This window comes from Pipistrellus kuhlii, unplaced genomic scaffold (assembly GCF_014108245.1).
Source record: "Pipistrellus kuhlii isolate mPipKuh1 unplaced genomic scaffold, mPipKuh1.p scaffold_m20_p_1, whole genome shotgun sequence".
In the NCBI taxonomy this organism is placed as follows: Eukaryota; Metazoa; Chordata; class Mammalia; order Chiroptera; family Vespertilionidae; genus Pipistrellus; species Pipistrellus kuhlii.
This window is the reverse complement of record NW_023425404.1, coordinates 15445660-15467393: the sequence shown is the minus strand read 5'-3', so window position 1 is coordinate 15467393 and position 21734 is coordinate 15445660. Positions and strand designations below refer to the sequence as shown.

General features: G+C 46.6%; 1 protein-coding gene across 9 annotated transcripts in view; it reads left to right on the top strand.

Moving 5' to 3' along the window:
- The first annotated feature begins 1836 nt into the window (after positions 1-1836).
- SMOC1 (SPARC related modular calcium binding 1) overlaps positions 1837-21734 on the top strand; it is a 138201-nt gene continuing 118303 nt past the window's right edge. For 4 of the 9 annotated variants that reach the window (XM_036432906.2, XM_036432897.2, XM_036432880.2 and 1 more), the window contains exon 1: positions 1840-2218. In XM_036432906.2, the coding sequence (XP_036288799.1) occupies positions 2120-2218 (99 nt within the window). In that variant the 5' untranslated portion in view covers positions 1840-2119. Of the gene's footprint in view, positions 2219-7762; positions 7808-21734 lie in introns of those variants that run through there. The other 5 variants (XM_036432923.2, XM_036432915.2, XM_036432886.2 and 2 more) reach the window with 3 other exon arrangements.

The window sequence follows — 21734 nt, the reverse complement described above, 5'->3', positions numbered from 1 at the left end:
GAGGCACAGTAGTACTGGACACGTGTCACAGGCCAGCTGGGTGGGTTCCCAGGATGCCAGGTTGCAAGGGCTGTTTCCAGGAAGGACTGACCCTTGCTGTTTCCACGCTATTTCCCTGGAGCTCAGTAGAGCTCAGCAGTCTCAGTTCCCTCAGAGGCACTGAAGAAATCTCGAATGTCATTCACCAGCCAAATGAAGGCAGGCAAGTCACAATCTCATAGAGTGTCCGTTTACTTCCAGTGAAGTTGAATCTATTTACTACTTGCCAGATGGTGATATTCCCAATGTAATCATTCTAAGGGCTTTATATACTCCATCTTTTTTTTTTTTTTAAACCCTGAAAACAAATCATGAGGTGGATGGTATTTTTATCCCTTTGACAGCGGGGAAAATTGGACCCCAGACAAGTAAAGTGACTCATGCAAGGTTATACCACTAGGTGGCAGACCCAGGATTTGAACTCATCCTGTCTAGCTCCAGAGAGCAGGTCTGACCACCTCACTGTGTCCCAGCAGAGGCAGCTAGGCAGTTCTCTTAGAGGTGTTCTTTTTTTTGTTTGGAGAACTACACGTACACTGTTAGTGCCCCGGCATCAAGTCCAGGCTTTTCGGTCTGAGGGTGCCGGGGAGAGCTGAAGCCTTTTAAGCGGGGAGTGGTGCAGTCGGGCTTGCTCTCTGGAAGAGTAACTGACTACAAGGTGGAAAGCTTGTTCATACAACCCAGGAGGGAAGTCGTAGGGGGCAGAGCTAACCTTTGTCAGGGCCTCACAGGCCCAGACAAGGAGGAGTTAAGCGTTGGTGCTGCTTCTAGTCTGGCCGGGAAAAGAATTTTTTCTTGTGAAGTGGGTGGTCCATACCAACGGGAGGGAACTCTAAGGGCTGTGCCCCACACAAAGAGAGAAACCTGGCTCCCCTGGGCGAATGTACTGGTTTGGAACTGGTGTGAACTGTCCTATCCAAGTGAGTCAGGCACCCGGGAGAGGTCTCCCCTCCCTCCTCTGACCCATCTCTGGGGTCTTTGCATCCACAGACTCCCTCTCCCCCACCAGGAGACCCAGCACCTCTGACCCCTCTCCCAGGGCTCCCAGGCCACAGAGTGGCTATCCCTTGGCCCTTCAGCTCAAGGTCGGGGCCCGGAATGCCTGGGTTCCAATCCCAGATCCACCACAGGCCACTGGTGGGCCATTATTCCACACCCAAGGGGCCCTCCCAGGAGGCAGATGCTCAGCAGAGCTTCACCTTGTCTCTCTGATACTTGTCTGGTCGTGGGACAACCTCTGTAGGACTTGGGTGTCACCTCTGGAAGCTTCTTTGAAAGAAGTTAATGTGCCCACTCCCCACTCCCCTCTCTCCACGCCAGTAACAGCCTACCCTGTAGGGGTCATCCAGTGACTTCCCAGTTCTTCCTGGTGTTGACATAGCGGGTAAGCAGATTCCTTGGCGCCTCAGCGCCCCAGTACCCTTATCAGAAAAATGAGGCTGGGAGACTTTCCCTGCCTATTTCACTGGGCTGTTGTGGCACCGGTGCTGAAACCTATAGGTGCCTAAGGCATTGCTGTTAGCTCTCTGAGGCTTCCTGGGACAGACAGCAGGGCGGGCAGAAAGTTCCTCTGGATCCAGGTCTCTGCCAGAGCCCACTGCAGGGGACCAACTGTGTGTCCTTCCTCTGGGGTGGGGGTTGGGGGGGGGTTTGACCGCGAGCCGCCCCTCTCCCTTCTCTCCCATTGGTCTTCACCTGCCAGAGGGGCGGCTGCTACGGGCCTCTCGGCCCGTCAATCAGGGCCCCCGGGCTCCGCCCCGCCCCCCTCAGGGGGTTTATAACGGGAATTCCCATGGCCCGGGCTCTGGAAACCAACCTGCCGCTGCCGGGACCGGTCCAGCAGAGCGAGCGAGCGAGCGACCGCTGCGCGCGGAGCACACGCTCGCGCCCCAGCTGCCCGCTTCGCGGTTCATGCCCGCGCGCCCCGCCCGCAGCCCCCGCCAGCCCGCGCTGCGCCCCCGCCGCCGGCCGCCCCCCGCCCCCGCCCCCGCCGGGGCCCCCGAGGGAAGGAAGGCAGCGAGGCAGGCGCAGCCGTGCGCCCGGCGGAGCCCGCGACCCCGGCCCGCAGCCCGCTGGCACCATGCTGCCCGCGCGCGGCGCCCGCCTGCTCACGCCCCACTTGCTGCTCGTGCTGGTGCAGCTGTCCCCGGCCCGCGGCCACCGCACCACCGGCCCCCGGGTAAGTGCGCCCCCCGCCGCGCCTACCTGCCGGGGGACCCCGGGGTCGCTCGCTCTCATCCCCGGGGGTCAGGGAGAGGGGGAAGGGGGGAGGGGGAAAGAGGAAGGGAGGTGTCAGACCTGCCCCCCCCCCCATCCCACCCCCTTCCCAGTCTCCCGAGGGCTTCTTGGCGAAGTTGCTGAAATAAAAATTTCTCCCATTGTCTGTCCCCCGCCCCCAGCCCTTTCTTGCAGCAGCGACTCTGCCTAGCCGCCCCCCCCCCCCCCAACCCGAACTGTCACTGATGATGGGTCTTCTTCACAGGTCTCTCCTCCCGGGGCGTCTCGCTCCCGCTGCTCTCCGCCCCGGCGGGGCTGCCTGCGGTCTCACGCCGCGCCCGCGCCCGCGCCCGCTCCCGGAGCGCTGGCCTTCTTGGCAGGCGGCGGGGGGCAGCTCTGCCTCCAGCGTTTTAGGTTACCCAGGAGCCACACAAGGACCTTGTGTTGTTTTTAAAAAGCGATCGCTGCTCGTAAAAACCCACAGCAGATAATTTTAATGCGCCCTCCTGCTGGCTACAGCCCTGGAGGAGGCTGGAGGAGGGAGGAGGTTGGGGGGGGGGGGGGGGGCGCTGTGGCGAGGTGGTAGAAAGGAGGTGCGCAGCGTGCAAGGGTCTCTTTCCCCCCTCGGGGCTTGGGGCTGGGAGCTTGGAATCCTTGTTGAACCTTGGTCTGATTGGAGATTCTGAACGATGTGAAACGTGCCAATTCTGTGCACAGGACAGGCTGTACAGGGCATTGTCAGCTCTCCTGGAACGGCAGCATTGTATCCATTTTTTTGGTCTAGATTATTCTCCTCCACCTCCAGCCCCCCAATGGCTCTAATGAAGAATTCCACTGCCTTAAAAAGTAGTACTAAACCACCTCGTTGTTCATGTGACCAAACAATTGGCCAAATTGTATTCAGACAATCTCCGGCCAAGAATTAGCTTAGGGCTTGGCCCGTGGCCTCTCTGGGTAGCTGCTCGCCTCCGTTGACATCTTGGGAGTCCACGAAGTATAGCGAGGACCTTCGTAAAAAACAAAGTTGGCTCCTTAATCAACGCGTGCTTTCCTGGCTATCCTTAGGCCTAGCCTCGTGACCACCTGTTCACATGGCAGGTTCTTTATGCGTAGCTCTTGCTATATGAGAATCGCCTTTATGGCTGTCGTGTGGAGAGCAAAAGCCTTGCAAAGTTTGACGAGCTTTCACGACTGCCCAGATGCTGGCTGATTGCATCCGAGCCTGGCTATCACTGCGAGATCAGATTTGCAGCCACTTAGGAAAGAAAAGTGTTTGTCCCCGTGTTGGGCCGGCCCTTGCTTTTATGACCAGATGTGCAACAGCAGCAGCTAAAGTGCCGCAGATTAGATCCAGGGCGTGTCATAAATCCTCGACAGCAGGCTTTTCCAAAGTCGGGGCTAGTAAGGGCTCCGGGAGTGACTTTTATGGATGCAGTTGAGGATGCCTTTTAAATGAAGCTGCTCGGTTTGATATTAGGACCCGCAGCTCTTAAACTCGGAGGTCAGGAGAGCCACGGCGTTCCCTCCAATAATTAGGAACAGTCAGGAAAGAGATGCAGACCAGAGCACCCCGACTGAAACCTGGATTGCCCGCCCACACGAGGGGCCTGGAGACAAATGGTGGGGGGCTTATTTGCCGCTGGGCATGTCTAGCGTCTTAAGCCATATGGCTCTCCTTTCCCGACTCCTGAAATCGGAGGAAGCAACTTTTAGGGGAAAGGGCAGGGTATGGGTTAGGTTTCCCTTCAACGTCTTTGGTTTTCAGTTCCATAGAAGTGAGAGAACATACATAGGCACGGTGACTGGGCTTGTGTGTGTCCCACCTGCATCTCCCCCCACGCACACCCCCTCCCCATGTGTGTGTTGAGAAAGTACCCAGGGGAAGCTGCTGTCCCGATCATGTGGTTCCCTGAGTGCATTTATAGGCAACCACAAGGCTACCCTTTATGAATGCTTGGGATGGCTTCTGCTCATAAGAACCTTTTGCACGTGAGACCCAGGGAGGCAACACGTCTTGCTTGAAACACTCACGGTGCGTTTGCAGCTCGGTGTGTGTGGGTTTACAGGTTGCGTGCTTGCCGCACCACCAAGCAGCTGCAGGGAGTGTGCCTCACACCAGGGCTGCCGTCGCTGTTAAAGGCAGAGGTAGCCCAACGAGAAAGTACCGAACCCAGATGCATCAGGCGAGTTTGTAAGAGAGAGTTAGTCACAATATTTTTGGATACTAAGGGTGCTGTCTTTGAGTTTTGACCTATTACAAAGACCGCACTTCTCTCCTGTGGCTCCTTGGTGGCCTGTGAGGTGTGGCTCTGGTGACGAGTGGCAGTGTCAGAGGAGGAGCAGAAACATCTGGCGTGCTGCAGTGTTCCCTCGGGCACCCCTTGGACTCTCCTGTTAATCTTTTGAGTGACAGAAGCTTAAGGATTGGCATCTTTTCCAGCTGGTTTTCTAGGAAACTGAGAGCACGCCCTTTTGGTTTAACTTTATCTGGCTCACTAATTGAGCTCCCCTGAGGCCTAGACCCCAATCCTTGCCCCCTCATTTGCTTCCTGCCTTCATAAAATTCCTGACATTTGTCTGACGCTGGAAACCAGCCGCGATTGGGTATCAGATGGGAGGCTATTATGTAGGAAGCACCTGAGTATTTTGATCTCTCAGCTCTGAGCAGCATGGATACCTGGGACATGGTTAGGATCCTTTTAATGACCAAGGAGGCAGCCATTTCTTTCTTTTTAATTTTTAATTTTCTTATTTTATATTTTACTGATTTTTTACAGAGAGGAAGAGAGAGGGACAGAGAGTCAGAAACATTGATGAGAGAGGAACATCAATCAGCCGCCTTCTGCACACCCTCTACTGGGGATGTGCCCGCAACCAAGTTACATGCCCTTGCCCAGAATCGAACCCGGGACCTTTCAGTCCACAGGCCGATGCTCTAGCCACTGAGCCAAGCCAGTTTTGGCATCAGCCATTTCTTTAATTCTGTAAAATTTACTGAAAACGTTTTATAGGGAGGATGGGATTGCGGGGAGGGGGAAGGTGGCAGGACTCTCCGAGGCCACTAGAGTCTGGCTGATGGTCAGGCCAACCCAACTGCCCGTCTTTGTCTAATCCCCTCTCTGCCCTTGAAACCTGGGGGCTGAGTGAGGGCAGGAACCGTGCCCATCTTGTCTGTCGGTGTATCCCCAGAGCTCAGCACAAGGGGTTGACTTTGTAGGTGTTTGTGGAATGAATAAATAAACGCATGTTTCATCAAGGCCTGTGGGTACCACTTTTCTGGTGGTGGAGGCAGGAAATAGATGGAAGAAGTTTGAGAAATATGAGAGATTGGGAAGGTCCAGAAGACTGAGTAAGACATTAAAAAAATAGTTTTAGGTCTATTCTCTATTTGTCCTGCCTCTTGTTCCTTACTTGGTTCATCCTGCAAAATCCAGCTCCCACGTCACTCTCTAGGAGCTTCCCTACTGGTAGCATCATCATACTCACCTCCTAACAACTCCTGTATCTGGTGCTCTTGTGTTCTAATTTCTACTAATCCTTCTACAGTGAGCATCTTGAAATTGGGCCAGCATCTGCATCTTTTTAGCCCTCTCCGGCCCCTTCGGCACTTCATGCATGATCCCGTCTTGTTAAGTGAACAAGCTCGAAAAGACCCTTGAGGGCAGAATAGAGATCTTATTGGTCACACTGCCAAGCGTTCTGTAAATATTTACTGCAATGAATTGGACTGTGCAGTGATTTCCAGGCTGGACCCCCTGCTCTCATGTGAACCTGAAATTGGTTACGTACAAGTGATTTCTTTTCTCATTTTCAGGCCTTTGTTCTTTGTTTAAAAAATAAGAGTGTGTGTTGGTTATGGAAGGTTTAGAGGAGGAGCGCAGGCAGACTTGGATGGGAAACAGGCATTCGCTGCACCCTAAACCTTTATTTTCTTTTTACCTTGCATTTGCCAAATGTGAAGCGGCTTCTAGACAGTCCCCTTCCTTTTGGCTAGCCTGCCTCATGTCAGGGTCAGGGTTGGGAACTTGTGTCTGCACAGATGTCTCTCTGATGATTGGTGTGCCTGACACGAAGCCTTCTTTTCCACACGGGGGATTTATCTGAGATGCTAATCAGGAGTTAGGTCAAGAACTAGGTTTAAACATTTTGATAGGTCTGACATGTGTAATTTAAAGAAACAAAACTGAGGAGGACAGGAGGAGGAAACAATCATCTCAGAAACTGTAGGAGATGCAATCAAATGGAAAACACTTTGATATGGTCTCATTACCTCTGAAAATTGAACGGGCACATTTCTATGGCCCGGCGATTCCACTCCTAGGTAGGCATGCCCAAGAGAAACGCTCGCCCACAATACCACGAGCCTGGAAAGAATCCAACTGCCCATCAGCTGGCAGATGAATAAGCTGTGATGTATTCACACAGCGGAGAATTAAGCTCAGTGGCATGCAAAAATACAGACGAATCTTGGTAATGTGATAGTAAGTAAAAGAAATGCACCAAAAGATGCAGCACAGCAGCTTTTATAAACTTATAGGTAGCTGAAATGAAAGGATAACACGTGTAGGAGTACATATAGCTTCAGTAAAACTACATAAAAAAAAGGCAAGGTAATGGTGAGCACAGGATTCAGGGAAAAATAAGGGTGAGGCCGGGAATAGATTGGGGGGGACATGACCAGTTGGTGGGGTAAGTACTTTACTTCTTTTCCTGGTGGGGGGTGGTGGTGGTGAGTTTGAAGGTATTTGTTCATGAGTAAAGGCCTAATAGCCGATTCAATAAAAAATAAAGGCGGGCCCTGCGTGTACCGGTTTGAATGCGTCACGAACCAGAAATTATAATTAAATTCTTTGCACTTCAGGTCAAACAAAAATTCCCTAAATGGGAACTCTTTTCTTGCCTCTTGCTCCCTCCACCCGCTTTCCAGATGTGCTTGTGGCCCCACCTAAAGCGCCACCTTGGGGAGTGATTATTGGCTTTGTTTTAATTCCTGGCCCGTTCGACCCAGAGCAGGCCCAGGCCCTGGCATAAATGTCTACCCCAGCTGGCCAAAGGGCTCATGTAAAGCTGAGCTGGCTGCGGGCAGTCTTCCCTCTCCCTTGCTCAGAGGAATCAGCCTGGACATCTGAGCGCCCAGCCCTGCAGAGCAGAAAAGTTCACTCTCTGAGGCCTGGGTCAGAAGCCTTATTTGCCAGTGGGGGCAGGGGAGGCGATTTCTGGTTTGATGCCTTGTCTTCATACCGACCTCCTCCTCACCCCCCTTCTCAGAGGCTGGGGGAGGAGGCACGGCCCTGCTTAGCAGGTACAGGGCACCCTTTCTCTCCCAACCACATAGAGATCTATTGTTCAAGCAGCCAAGTTCCTGGCATTGCTGGTGGCGGAGGGGGATGTCCATGTGGAGGGCCCCCTCCTCCGGCGTTTGTCACTGCGGAGCTGTTTGGGAGAGGACAAGGGTTGAGTTGCGGATGAGAAATCGATCGGACCTGCTGGGGAGGCCTGCCAAACAGAGTTAGCATTGTACATGCCGCACGAATCCCGAGTTACCCAGGAGGTAAGAGGATTGGATCTCCACAGACACTTCCAAAAGCCCCGTGAAGACCCCAGAGCAACATTGGTCATTATCGCAATTAATTGGATTTCCATTTGCAACTGACATCATTCTCAAATGAATGCCTAGGTCACAATTCATCTTACCTTTTGGCAGACCGCTAAGCTTGATAGGTGAGGCGCTCTGTGCACTTCCTGGATGTTTCCCGGGTGGATTTCAGACTCCTTTTATTGGAGCCAGCATGGGGCAACCTCTACGGAGCAGAAAAGGCCACTCGTCCCCTCCCACCACCAGAGAGGGCGAGGAACGAACCAGGTTCCAGGAGACCATGTGTCAGGGCTTTGAAACCTGACAGAGAATCTACAAATGTGAGTGGTAGGCCATCCCCCTTAAAAACCACCTTACACTCTATTGTCGATCTGGTAATTATAACTGTTTATCTAAAAGGACCCACTCCCTCCCCCCCAGTATTGACAGAAGAGAAAAACTACACAACTTCCTGGAGTGGCTTCTTTTTAGGAATAGATCAACATCTCTAGAAACTGCTGGGAGTTTTAAATGTGTGTGTGTGTGTGTGTGTGTGTGTGTGTATCTATTTGTTGTGCATCTGTTCTTGAAAAATTCTGCAAAGCCTCTGGGGAGAGTACACCAAAGTAGACAGTAAGAGGGCGAGGTGGAGAGTGTTATGAAGGGACACGATCTCTCCGTCAGGAATGCAGTGTCACTCACCTGCTCAGAGACGACTGCCACGAGACCTTTTTGCCGGGAAGGAAATGCTCTCTACCTGCACGCGGGGCTGTTGAAGGTTTAAATATGGTTAGTATGAGTCGGAAGAACTGGGATTCTAATTTAACTTGATTTTAATTAGTTTCAATGTAAATGTTCATAGCTCCCTGTGGCTAGCTGCTATCTTATTGGACAGGGTTGGTCTCTCACCAGCGTGCCCAGGCTTACTTCTCAACGAACATCCTCCAATCCCACGTGCCCCAGACTTCGGCTAAACCGAACCTTGCTGCATTTCCTGATCTTTCTTCCTTCCCCATCTCTGTCAAAATTCTGCCCTCCCTTTGGAAGGCTCCGATGGCTCCACACAGCCCTCCCAGCCTCCCTGCAGGCAGATTGACCCTGTGCTCGCTCACTCCTAGAGCGCTGTGATTCCTGTCTGGTCTGCCCTGTAATGCAGCCATCAAAGGTAGGAGGGTAGTGGGCAGACTCAGGGCACAGCCTCGGAGGCACCCAGAACCAAAGGGAGTCTGGCTCTGCCACGGCGAGCCTGGGCGAGCAATTTAACCTTTTGAGTCCTTGGTTCTCCAATTTGTCCACTGGAGGTCACAGCATTTACGTTCCAGAGAGGTGGGAAGTACCAAGTGGGATGTCCTGGATTCTCATTCCTATTCCTGTTTGTCATAAATACCACAAACAACACACATTAAAGGAGAGTTTTCAATGAACAGCGTTCAACGGGTTAAGTAATCAGCAGAGCTGAGTTCCTTTCTGGAAGCTTTAGGGGAAAATCTGTTTTCTAGAAATTGCCTCCATTTCTGAGCTCACAGCCCCTTTCACCTGCAAAGCCCCAGAGGCAGTCCCTCCTTTCTCATGCTGCATCTCCATGGTTCTGACTCTCCTTTCGTTTCCGGAGGTTGTGATCCATTACTTTGGGCCCAATGAGAGAGTCCAGACTGGTTTCCTATCTGAAGGTTAGCTGCCTTAAGATTAGCAACCTTAATTCCTCCAAGTAACACAGCAGTATTAGGATTAGGACCTGGGGGCCATTGTTCTGTTCCCCCCCCCCCCCCCCCCCCCCCCCCCCCCCCGCTCATTAAGGGTCTAGTACAGTACCTGGCTCATAGAAGGTGATTGATAAATGGGAGGGAGGTGGAGGGGAGAAAAGGCATTATTATGACCTGTGTCTATTAGTTTCTTTCCTTTTAGAGTGGGAGTCTCTTCATGGTGGAGTTGTTTAATTTTCTTTATAGACTCCGTCCTGCCCAAGAACAGGTGCTTAGTAAATGTTTATTGAATAATAGAATTTTCAATAAATGCAGATTGTTTCTTTCCTTGTAAAAAAAATATTGAACAGTAAAAGAAGTAAAACGCAAGCCACAATATATAATTCCCATTGTATAAAAAACAAACAAACAAAAAGCAAAAAAAGCTGGTTGTTATATAGAAAAATCGGATGTTTCATTTCTGAAATGTGTCTTAGTAATTACTAAAATAAATTTGTTTACCATGAGCATTGTTTAATCTTAGAGGAAAGGAATAAAGACTAAGATGTGCATGATTTTTAAAGAAAGCTCTACACCTGTCTCAGTCCAGCCTGACCCACAGGTCGCCCTGGGATTGAATCGCCATAGTTGGCCTGTGTTCACATTGGGCTGATTTTTAGGGTTAGTAGCTGTTAGTACCAGGCCTCCTACTCATTTTCAGGACACTTTGAACTCAGTTGGCTTTAAAGGAGAGTTTTCAATTTACCTCAACAGGACATAATTGTAAAAAAATGTATTTATTGCTGCTCGTGGGAATATACATTAGTACATTCATGTTGTAGAACTGCAGTTGAAGCTGCACACATTCTTTGACTTTGTAATTCCAGTCCCATATATACACCCTAGAGAAATGCACTTAAATATATACCAAGAGCCCTGGCTGGTGTGGGCCAGTTAGTCAAGTGTTGTCTAGTGTGCCGGAAGACCCCCAGTTCAATTCATGCTCAGGCGCATACTCAAGGTTGTAGATTCAATCCCCAGTTGGGATCATGTGGGAGGCAACTGATCAATGTTTCTCTCTCACATTGATGTTTTTCGCGCGTTCTCTCTCTCTCTCTCTCTCTCTCTCTCTCTCTCTCTCTCTCTCTCTCATATGTTTTAACATATTAAAACATAAATATGTACCAAGAGACATATTTAAGGACCTTCACAGCAGCATTTTTGATAGTAGTAAAAAAAATTAGAAACTGGCTAAATACTAATCAACAGGAAACTAGAAATATATGTTATGATATATTCACATAAGGGAATATTACTCAGCACTCTAAATGACTAATCTAAAGCTATACTCATTATGAATAAATTTCATAATAAAATCTGGAATGAAAGAAGATAAATTGTAGAAGAAAATATACATTATGCCGCCATTTACATAAAGGTTGAATGCATGCATAAACTATTGTTTAGGGGTGCATACATATGTAAAATTTGTGAGGAAATTAGGAGTTGTGAGGGCAGGAGGGAGAGAAACATATTGGCTGGCAATGTTTTATGTCTCTAGCGTGGGAGGTGTGTACATGGATTTTAAAATTCCTTTTTGTATGTATCCATAATATATTAAAGTTTTCCATAAAAATAGAAATGTATAGATCACAACAGAGTTTTAAGAGTAAATAATAAAAGCGATGCTTCTGGGAAGGGGTCCTCTGCTTCATGCTGCTCATGACGATTTTCATTTCCCTGCGGAACATGTGCAGGGACCTTTAGCCACACTTTGACCTTCACTGCAAGTGCTGGCCGCCTACCTCCTGCCCTCCCAAAACCCTGAGGCCAGGCTTCCCCCACCAGCTCAGGGCCAGGTGCACTCGAGGGTCCCTTTCCCACCTCTGCCTCATGGCACTGGTGTTCCTCTCCGATGCCCCGGCTTCTTCTGCTCTTCACACTGTGTGTGCTCTTTCTGGATGACAAGGGATGAGGTCGATTATTCTCTCAAACTTATTGGCCATTAGTTAGGGTTGGCAAATAAAAATACTGACGTAGGCTTGCCTAGATTATAAATTGGGTAAATTGGAATGTCATTGCATAGTGTAAATTTTGAATGATCTAATGTGAAATAATGTAATTTGCATAAATTTGAATTTAGATAAGCAGCAAATAATGTTTCAGTGTAAGGATGTTCCAAATAAGAAATCATTTGTTATTATCTGAAATTATTTGTTATTTATGTGAAGTGTAAACTTAATGGGTATCCTGTATCGTACCTGCCCATCCTACATTAGTCATTAGTTCTTGTTCTCTTGGGAATTATCTGGACAGATATTTTGCTAATTTTTAAAATAAGGTTGGTAGTTTCCCCCCCCCCCCCTTACCTTACTGTCTGACATGGAAGAGTGTGTTTTTAAAAAATATTAAGGATATTTATCTATTTTTCTGTCATGTTTGTCAAATGCCTTTCATTATGAAAAGACAATGGTTTTAATCTGCTAAATTTTATACCTTTTGTAGCTAATCTATTGTTGTGGTTTCTATCTCTGGTGTCAGGATGAAAAAGATCTTTCTATTCTAAGATTATAGAAATTATAATAATTTGGGTTCCTCTTAATCTTTGAGTCTTTTCACTTAAAAAAGCCTTTTCTTTATTATGAAAACTTTCAAATATACACAAAAAGGAGAGAATAGTGTGATGAATTCCATGAACCTTCATCCAGTTTATCAACAATGAAAAACTCCAGGCCAATCTCATTTCTTCCACTCATGCCCCTAGTCCTCCACTTAGATTACTTTGAAGCAAATCCAGACATTGTATTTTTTTTTTCCTTTTTATTGAATTCATTGGGGTCACACTGGTTAACAAAATTATACAGGCTTCAGGTACACAACTCTTCAGCACACCATCTATACACAGCAAGTCAAGTCTGCATCCATCAACATTTATTCTCCCTATATTATCCTCCACTTCCTTCCCAGATATTGTATTTTATCATCTGTAAATATTTTCATACATATCTCTAAAAAGACGATGACTCACAAAAACTCTAACTATAATACTATATCACAATGAAAGAATATTAACAATAATTCATTCCTTCATATACTATAATTCAATCAACATTCAAATCACCCTGATTATCTCTTAAATATGCTTTTCTGTTCATTTGAATCAATATCCAAATAAGGTCCACACTCACTTATCTGTATCTTTGTGTGTGTGTATGTGTGTGTGTGTGTGTGTTTTCAGCCCTCCTAGCCACTTAAAAAAAAGTCTTTCTTAGTTTTTTAATCTTTATTGTTCAGATTATTGCAGTTGTTCCTCTTTTTCCCCCTCATAGCTCCCCTCCACCCAGTTCCCACCCCACCCCATGCCCTTACCCCCAACCCCACTGGCCTCATCGTATGATTTTTGTTCAGTCTCTTCCTGCACCCCCCACACCCCTTTCCTCCTGAGGATTGTCAGTCCACTCCCTTTCTATGCCCCTCATTCTATTATATTTACCAGATTATTCTGTTCATCAGATTTTTTATTCACTTGATTTTTAGACTCACTTGATGATAGATACGTATTTGTTGTTCATAATTTTTATCTTTACCTTTTTTTCTTCTTCTTCCCCTTCTTAAAGAATACCTTTCAGCATTTCATATAATACTGGTTTGGCAGTGATGAACTCCTTTAGCTTTTTCTTATCTGTGAAGCTCTTTATCTGACCTTCAATTCTGAATGATAATTTTGCTGGATAGAGTAATCTTGGTTGTAGGTTCTTGATATTCATCACTTTTGAATATTTCTTGCCACTCCCATCTGGCCTGCATAGTTTCTGTTGAGAAAACGGCTGACAATCGTATGGGTTCTCCCTTGTAGGTAACTAACTGTTTTTCTCTAGCTGATTTTAAGATTCTCTCTTTGTCTTTTGCTTTTGGCATTTTGATTATGATGTGTCTTGGTGTGGTCCTCTTTGGATCCCTCTTGTTTGGGGTCTGTGTGCTTCCTGGACTTGTAAGTCTATTTCTTTGACCAGGCAGGGAAAGTTTTCTATCACTATTTCTTTAAGTAGGTTTTCAGTATCTTGCTCTCTCTCTTCTTCTGGCACTCCCATAATCAGATGTTGGTAGGTTTGAAGTTGTCCCCGAGGCTCCTTACACTATCTTTATATTTTTGGATTCTTTTTTCTTTTTGCTTTTCTGGTTGGGTGTTTTTTGCTTCTTTGTATTTCAAATCTTTGACTTGATTGTTGTGATTCTCTAGTCTGCTGTTGGATCTCTGTATATAATTTTTTATTTCAGTCAGTGTATATTTAATTTCTAGTTGGTCCTTTTTTATATCCTCGAGGGTCTCACTAAATTTATTGGCCTTTTCTAGAAAATTCTTGAAAAACCTTATAACCATGGTTTTGAACTTTATATCCAGTCGTTTGCTTTCCTCCATTTCTTTCATTTGTGACCTGTTTCTTTGTCTCCATATTTTGGCTGCTTCACTGAGTTGATAGTGTGGCTTTGTGTGCTAGGTGTCCTTTAGAGCCCAGTGGCTCAGCCTCCCCAGTTACCTGAGGTGGACACTCTTTTCACCCCTTTGTGGGCTATGTGCACAGTCTTATTGTAGTTAAGCCTTGATTGTTGTTGGTATCACTGGGAGGAATTGACCTCCAGGCCAATTGGCTGTGAGGATCAGCTGTGTCTACGATGGGAGAACTTCTGTGCTGGAGACATCCTTATGAGGTAAGACTTGCTTCTGTGGAGCTTTGGTGCTCACTGAGTCTGCCCCCTGAGTGTGTTCCTTTTGGATCTGAGAAGTTGTAATCTGGATGGTCCTACTCTGACCCCTGGGTACACTGGCTCTTGGTTCTCCAAGGAGGTGCTAACTTAGCCTCTGCCTGAGGCCACCCAGCAGGAGCTACAGAGAGATCTGCAGATTCCTCTTCTTTGTTTGGGTTTTGGAGGTGCCCAGATGAGGCCCAGCTGTGAAGCAATGCAAGCTTTTGTGGAGCCTTTGGCCTTCTTTTGGATGTTCTGGGTCAGCTGCAGTTTGTTAGGTAAGTTTAGATTTCAAAGGACCAGGCCATTCATATGCAAAAGCCTCTACACACAGCTGGGGTGGGGCGGGATCTTGGGGCAGAGCGAATACAATGGCTTCCCACCAGCCCTTCCCTAAGAGGTCCCCAGGTCTCAGTGTCCCTTGGTAATGACTGCAAGCACCTCTGGGAAAAAGCTGTCCTCGAGGTCCACCCCAAGCCAGACAGTCCAATTTCTCCCCATATGAATCTGGGTCCCCAGAGTCTCACCCAGAACTGGAGTTCAGAGCAATCGGGAGCTTGTGTCTCTCTGCTGAATTGAAAAAGCCAGCTGTGTACTCAGTTGCCAGCCCTCTCCGCCTGTGCGCCTCTGTACCTATATACTTTACTTCCGCACCTCCTCCTCAGTGTGCTTTTCTCTTCCCTTTTAGTTGTAGAATTTGTCTTAGCCAGCCTTCCTGTGGTTCTGAATGATGTCTGTTTTGTCTTTTAGTTAAAGTTTTGAAGTGGTTGTGGGAGGCAGTAAGTTCAGGTGTTTACTTATGCCGCCATTTTGGTTTCTCCCACTCATCTGTATCTTTTTTTTTTTTTTTTTTTTAATATATTTTATTGATTTTGTACAGAGAGGAAGGGAGAGAGATAGAGAGTTAGAAACATCGATGAGAGAGAGTCATCGATGCTGCTTCTTACACACCCCCTACTGGGGATATGCCCGCAACCAAGGTACATGCCTTTGACCAGAATCGAACCCGGGACCTTTCAGTCCCCAAGCCGACGCTCTATCCATTGAGCCAAACTGGTTTTGGCTGTATCTTAAGTCTCTTTTAATCCATTAGTTTCCGTCCACCTCCTTTTTACTTTGTAATTTATTTGTTGAAAAAAACAACACCCCAGGTTGTTCTAGGCCTAGGGTTTTCCACACTAGAGTTTGCTAATTGCCTTTTCATGGTGTTGTGTTAAATGTGCCTGTGTCCTTTATATTTCCTATAAAATGATAGATCTGGAGGCTTGATCAGATATGGATTTGGTATATTTTTGGCAAGTGTATTTCATGGGAGTTGGTAGGTACTTCCATCAGGAGGCACATAACATTGGCGATGATCACTTTGGGACCTATTAATTTGTAGGAGTTTAGGCTTTTCAAAAAGTAGACTGAAAAAAGGTTCCAACTTTTGTGTGGCATTTAGTATTTCTTGTCTCTGGTGTTACCATAGAGGGGGAGGGGCTTAGGTGCCATCATTGCCCTCTGAGCAGTGGCCTTTGGATGGGGAAGCTGAGTGTGACTGCAGGGCTGTGAGTGTGAAGCTCTGCTGGAGTTCTCGGTTGGTGGCCAAGGAAGGGGAGTCTCCTTGGTTTTGGGTGCCAGCAGTAAAAGCATGAGGGAGCTGGTTTTACTCTAGTGCGAATCAGTAGGCCTTTAAAGTGTAACTAGATCAGCTTTGTGTGTGATCTTTGGCATGCGCACAACACTTGGGAATGTATATTTTAAGAAACAGTTACCAAGTTTTGAACTGGCTTACTCATTGGCTCAAGTAATAATAGAAGGTACGATACCTGGTGGGTTTCAGGATTGGTTTGATTCAGCAGCTTAATGGTGCCTTCAAAACATTCGGTGAATGGCTATCTCTCCCCTTTGCCCTTTGTGGTATGTGTTTATCAGAAGACTATTGTTTTCAAGGTAGCAGAATCACTGCACTGGTTCCAAGCTTGGAAGTTCCAAGAGGGACGAGAGAATTAGCTTTCAATAGCCTTTTCCTACATGCTCTTAGAAAACTTTGACTCTTAGCTTATTTATATACATTGGGTCAAATGCCTTTTCTTTAATCAATCCTTTTGGCCAGGAGAGTGCCATACTGTGTGACCTAGGCCTAAATTCCGTAGACCATTCACTGTGGCAGGGAAGGAGATAGGGTGCACAGTTCTGGAGCTGGTGGTCAGGTTATTCCTGCTCCTTCCTCCTGACCACATAGCTGTAAAAGGTGGAAGATTGGAAGGCAGGCTGGGGCAACAAGCTCAGTGTCTGTTTTGGGATGTGGGATCCATAGCATTGGCAGACCAGCAGGATGGTGGGTGAGATGTATGGTGAGAAGTACATTTGCTGGACATAGATGGCCAGAACCCAGAAAGGGAGATATGTTACTGTGTGATCAATTCTTTTATCTATTAAAGGTAGACTAACTGATCTCCAATGTGACTGCCAGCATGGACTTGGAATTCCAAGATTAAAAGCTGATTAGAAAAGGGAATGTAGGAAGAATTTTGATACTTTCAGAGTAAGATAAATAGGCCTATGAAGATGATTCCAGAAGATCCCCCAAATGAGGAGAGCATATTATATAGACCCACAGTTGAAAGAAATCTCAGGATGCCTTCACTGAATGCACGAGGTAAGGACTGTCTAAAGTCCACATAACAACAAGCCACAGTTGAGAACCAGAGTTAGAATGCAGATCTGCACTTCAATTGCTCTGTCCATGACTTTTCCACTCACAGATGCCCTTGAGAACTTGGGAAAGTTGCAGAAGTTTAGCCAAGGGGAGGAAATACCTTGAACTCTAGTAAAGTTTTATATTTCTGAGTTGCCTTTGGCTAACCCACCAATTTACAGTGGTTGGAACCAAAAGAAGCAGCCAGAGATATAGTTTGAAGTGGAGGTGGATCTTGACATTAAGATTCTTAAGGCTCATCAATAGCAATGCAATCAGTGCAGATGTCCACAGAGTCACATGGCAAATGGTCTGGCCTTTTTCTAAAGGCCTCCCAAGAATATATTGTGCCAACCAGAAAGCAGTGTATTAGTGATTTGGGGCCAAAGAAACCTAGGATTGAATCTTAGCTCTGACACTTTGTAGCTGTGATTTTTTTTTTTTTTTGGGAGGGGGGAGGGTAAATTGACTGAGTTCTAAGCTTCCATTCCCTCATCTATCATTTACCTCATTGGGTCATTGTGTAGCTTAAATGAAATTATGGCAGGATGCCCAGTAAATGTTCAGTCTTCATAACAATAGCAGGTGAAATAAGAAAATATGAGAGATTCAGATGAGAACCCAAAATTGTTTTGTTTTGCTTATTTTCCCCTACCCCCTGCAATATACGGAATATTGCTAATCTGTGATCTATTCCCTTTGATTTAAAATGAAACTAGTTTTTGTGCAATAAATTAGATCCCTCTCATTTCTCAACCTGATATAGGTCATTGGGATCCTCTTAAATGGAATGAGTACAGGAAAAATGTGCTTTGATACGATTTCTCAACCCATCATGTGCTGCGTCTTTTCCAGGCACTGTATACTCTCTACTTCCTAAAGTTTCTTTCATTTTTCCTTTTCCTAAGTGGATGGTAAGTGGTTTTCCTAAGTTGAACATCTGAAGGCAGCTCTACTAAGCCTGATCACCTTCCCTTTTTCTCTGAGACCATGAGAAGCAGTTTTGCCATTAGGAGGTAGTTGAGGGTCCTGCTGACATGTCCTCCTTATAGCTCTTGGGTTTGGCGGTTAGGTGCTGATTGCCCAGAATGTTTCCAGATCTGGTCCCAGGCAATTCCATGGAACTGGAGGAGCAGTGCCTGGTTTTTCTAATTCGCCTTCTCCATTCACCCATGCTAAGCCTTTTCTTGTCTGGGTTGCAAAGTCAGTCACAGCAGGGCCTGAGGTTGGGCCCACAAAAGATTCAACCTGCTTTTAGAGCAGTTCAGAAACAAAACCCTTCACTGTTAGCATGACTTTCTGGAGGGATATTTCCAGATAAGGTGTGCCCACCACATCCATTTCCCACCAGATAAATACTTTCAATTGGTGTATTAAGACCATTGATGTTTAAGATGATTACTGATATAGTAAGATTAATATCTATTGCATTTGCTACTGTTTCCTATTTATTGTGCATATTCTTTGTTTCTACTTTTATCTTTCACTCTGGGATGTGAACACAGTCTTGAGGTTGAGATTTGATTGCTATAGGTGTCACTGGGTGGAATTGACCTCCAGGCCAATTGGCTGTGAGGACCAGCTGTGATACAGTGAAAGAGCTGCTATGCAGGAGACACCTCTATGGAGCAGAATTTGCTTCAGTGGGGCTTTGGTGCTCATTGAGTCTGCCCCTTGAGTGTGTCAGTTATGGATGTGTAGAGTTGTAATCTGGTATGGTCTGACACTGACCACTGGGTACACTGGCTCTTGGGTCAGGGAAGTGCAAAGTCAGCCACTGCCTGAGGCCACCCAGCAGAGCTACAGAGAGAGATCTGTAGATTCCTCTTTTTATATGGGGTTTTGGAAGTGCCCAGACGAGGCCCAGCTATGAAGCAGGCTGGTATGGTGCCAGGTCTTGGGCCTTTTATTGATAGGTTTGAGGCTCCCTGACCAGCTGCAGCTTGTTTGAGAGATTTTAACCTGAGCAAGGACAGGCCATTCATTTGCAAAAGCTGCTGTACATAGTTTGGGTGGAGTTATAAATAGATGAGGTGGGGTCTTAGGGAATGACCAGGATAGAACAAACAGAAGTGGCTGTTAGTCAGCCCTGCAAACAGGGAAGTCCCAGCATAGGAACAATGATCCCTGCAAGCACCTCTGTCTGGGAGATAGCTGCCCCCAAGTTCCTGTGCTGATGCCAGACAATCCAGTTCCTCCTTCTATGTGTCTGTGTTCTCCAGAGCTTTGCCCTGGTGCTGAAGCTCAGAAGAAGCAAGACCTTGTAAGTTTAGTTTGTGGTGCCAGCTTTTTAAGAGGAACAGCTGGGACTCTAGCAGCCTCTGTATCACTGAGCCCCAATCTGCACTGGTTTTTATAGTTTTCTTACTGCCAAGAGGGATTTCTTTTACCAGCTCTGGGGCCCTGGGCTGGGTGTCTGGTGTGGGCCTGGGGCCCCTTGCTTCTCCCTGTGACCTCTGCAGAGACAATCTCCCTCTGGATAAAAGAACTGGCACACACGGGTGCCTGGGTCAGCCCGTTTTGTGCCTCCACACCTCCTACCAATCTCAGTGTGCTTTCTTCTTTACTTCTCTAGTTATAGGACTTCCATTCAGCCAGTTTTCTTGCGGTTCTGGATGATGGTTGTTCTGTGTTTTAGTTGTAATTTTGATGTGGTTGTGGGAGGTGTTTACTTACGCCGTCATCTTCTGGATCTCCAGGTCTCAGTCTTTCAGTGAACCTGAACCTCTGTACCATGAACTTCACAAGTGCTTGTCAGTGTTTTCTTCCTCTTATGTTGGACAGGATGGCCAGAGGAGCTGGAGTTGGAGATTTTCCTCCAGGTGGGTTAGGCTCTGATAAAACCGTAATAAGTTAGGCTTTGGTGAAAAAGGCAGGCCTTGTTAAGAAGAAGAGAACACTCTGGCTATTTCAAAGTGGCTACTTTCCTTTTCCCCTGCTGGAAGCGTGGGGGGGAGGGGGGTTTCTTCTGATATTCACTATGAGACCCTGATACATATTCTTGCCTATCTCCAATACCCAGAGGCTCTTCTCTTGTGTTAATTATGAAAAACCCGCTAACCAGGTGTTCCCAGTGCTAAAGCAAGTGAGTTGTGCATCATAGTGTACATTGCTTGTTCATCCCTGCACTCACCATGGCTGATTGGGCTCATGACCACATACCACAATGTCCTGGTCCAGGGCATGGAGCCTTTAGTTATGCCAGCCTGTAACTGGATATCATTATTGGCCTCTTAACTACAGTTCGTTAAACACCCAAATTGGCTTCTTCTCTGAGAAGCTGAGAACCAGCAGTTAAGAATCTTGTTATATCCTATGGACTTGTATTTCTCAAAGAGTTTATTTCCTAAAGTCTACTCTTTGAGAAATACTTGAGATGCTATAGTGCTCAGGAATTCGAATTTCTGAAAAGAACTGTAGGTGATTCTCGTGCACACTCTAGTTTGAGATTTTTTGAGGCTAAAATTGTAGAAGGTAATAAAATCTTAGGCAGGGCCTGGAATCTATGGCCTATGCACCTATGACTTAAAAGATCACAAATGATTGCCAATTCCATTTGCTTTTGCCAGTAGCTACTCACATATGTCAAGACAAGCTCCCTTGGAAGGAAGGAGGAGCCTCTTGATGTTTCTGACCTCTGCTCTGCCAGATGTTATGTTCATATTTGAGGGTGGAGGAGCATTTTGTTTTTGGGTTGGAGCCATTCCTGCATTGACATGAAATTGAGAATCTTAGCTGGGCAACAAAAACTCTAAAAGACTGATGTCTAATTCCATAGAAGACCACGTGCAACTGCTATACCATGAGATGTAATTAAAAAAGAAGATTTATTTTTCCAACCCCTTGTCCCATACTCTGAAGATGACTGGGAAGATGGAAAGAAGTGTTACAAAATAAGTTAGAACATTGGAGTCCAAGAGGTTGCAAAGAGATGGACTGGTTGGATTGCTCCACTGACCATCTTTGCCTTGTACACCTGGGAGGTACATTTTTACTCCTTATTAAATTTATTCATTTATGAATTGTCCTTTCATAGGGCTGTGGGAGGCAATGAGGAAATTGGGTTTGCATCTGATCCAGAAAAAAGCACTAAGTTAAAAGACAAAGAACATTGTGATTCCTATTAGGGAGGGGCATCTTCGGGAGCAATGTGACAAATGTTCAAGAAAGAACATCTTTTGCCAGATGGAAGAATTGTGCAAGTGCTTGTTGCAAAAGGCTTTGTCTTATGTCTTTGTTTTTCATATTCACAACACGCTATTCAATGGTGCATATCCCACCCCACTGGGAAACTGGGACTTGCCAGCTAGGGAAGTTGCATTGGGAGAGAGAAGTTCAGTGCATTGTGTGGTGGCTGTTTGCCCCATCATCATCTTGAGAAGCTTATAGTAAACAGCTGGGCTTTGATCTGCCTAGAACCTATTCTCTCTTTCCTGGTAATAGAATCTCTACTTTCTTTGGGTGGGGCGTGGGGGGGGGTTAGGGTGGGGAATCCTTCCTTCCCTTAGCCCCAATAACTTAAGTAGTCTGATTCTACCTCCGCATTGCAGAGTAAATGTGTGACTGGGGCTTGCTCAATCAGTGTGTGCTCTCTTCTGGTCAGGGATGGCCATGTGACTCACAACGAGCCAATGAATTCAGTTCTGGGAAATTTGTTGAAACTATTGGGTAAGACAAGCTCTGGTGTTGGGACATTGTGAGGATGTAGATCTATAGTGGTTAGTTGTCACTATGAATGAAAAGCTTGACTGAGAATAAAGCCAACATAGAGCAAAACAAGGTGAAAGAGGAC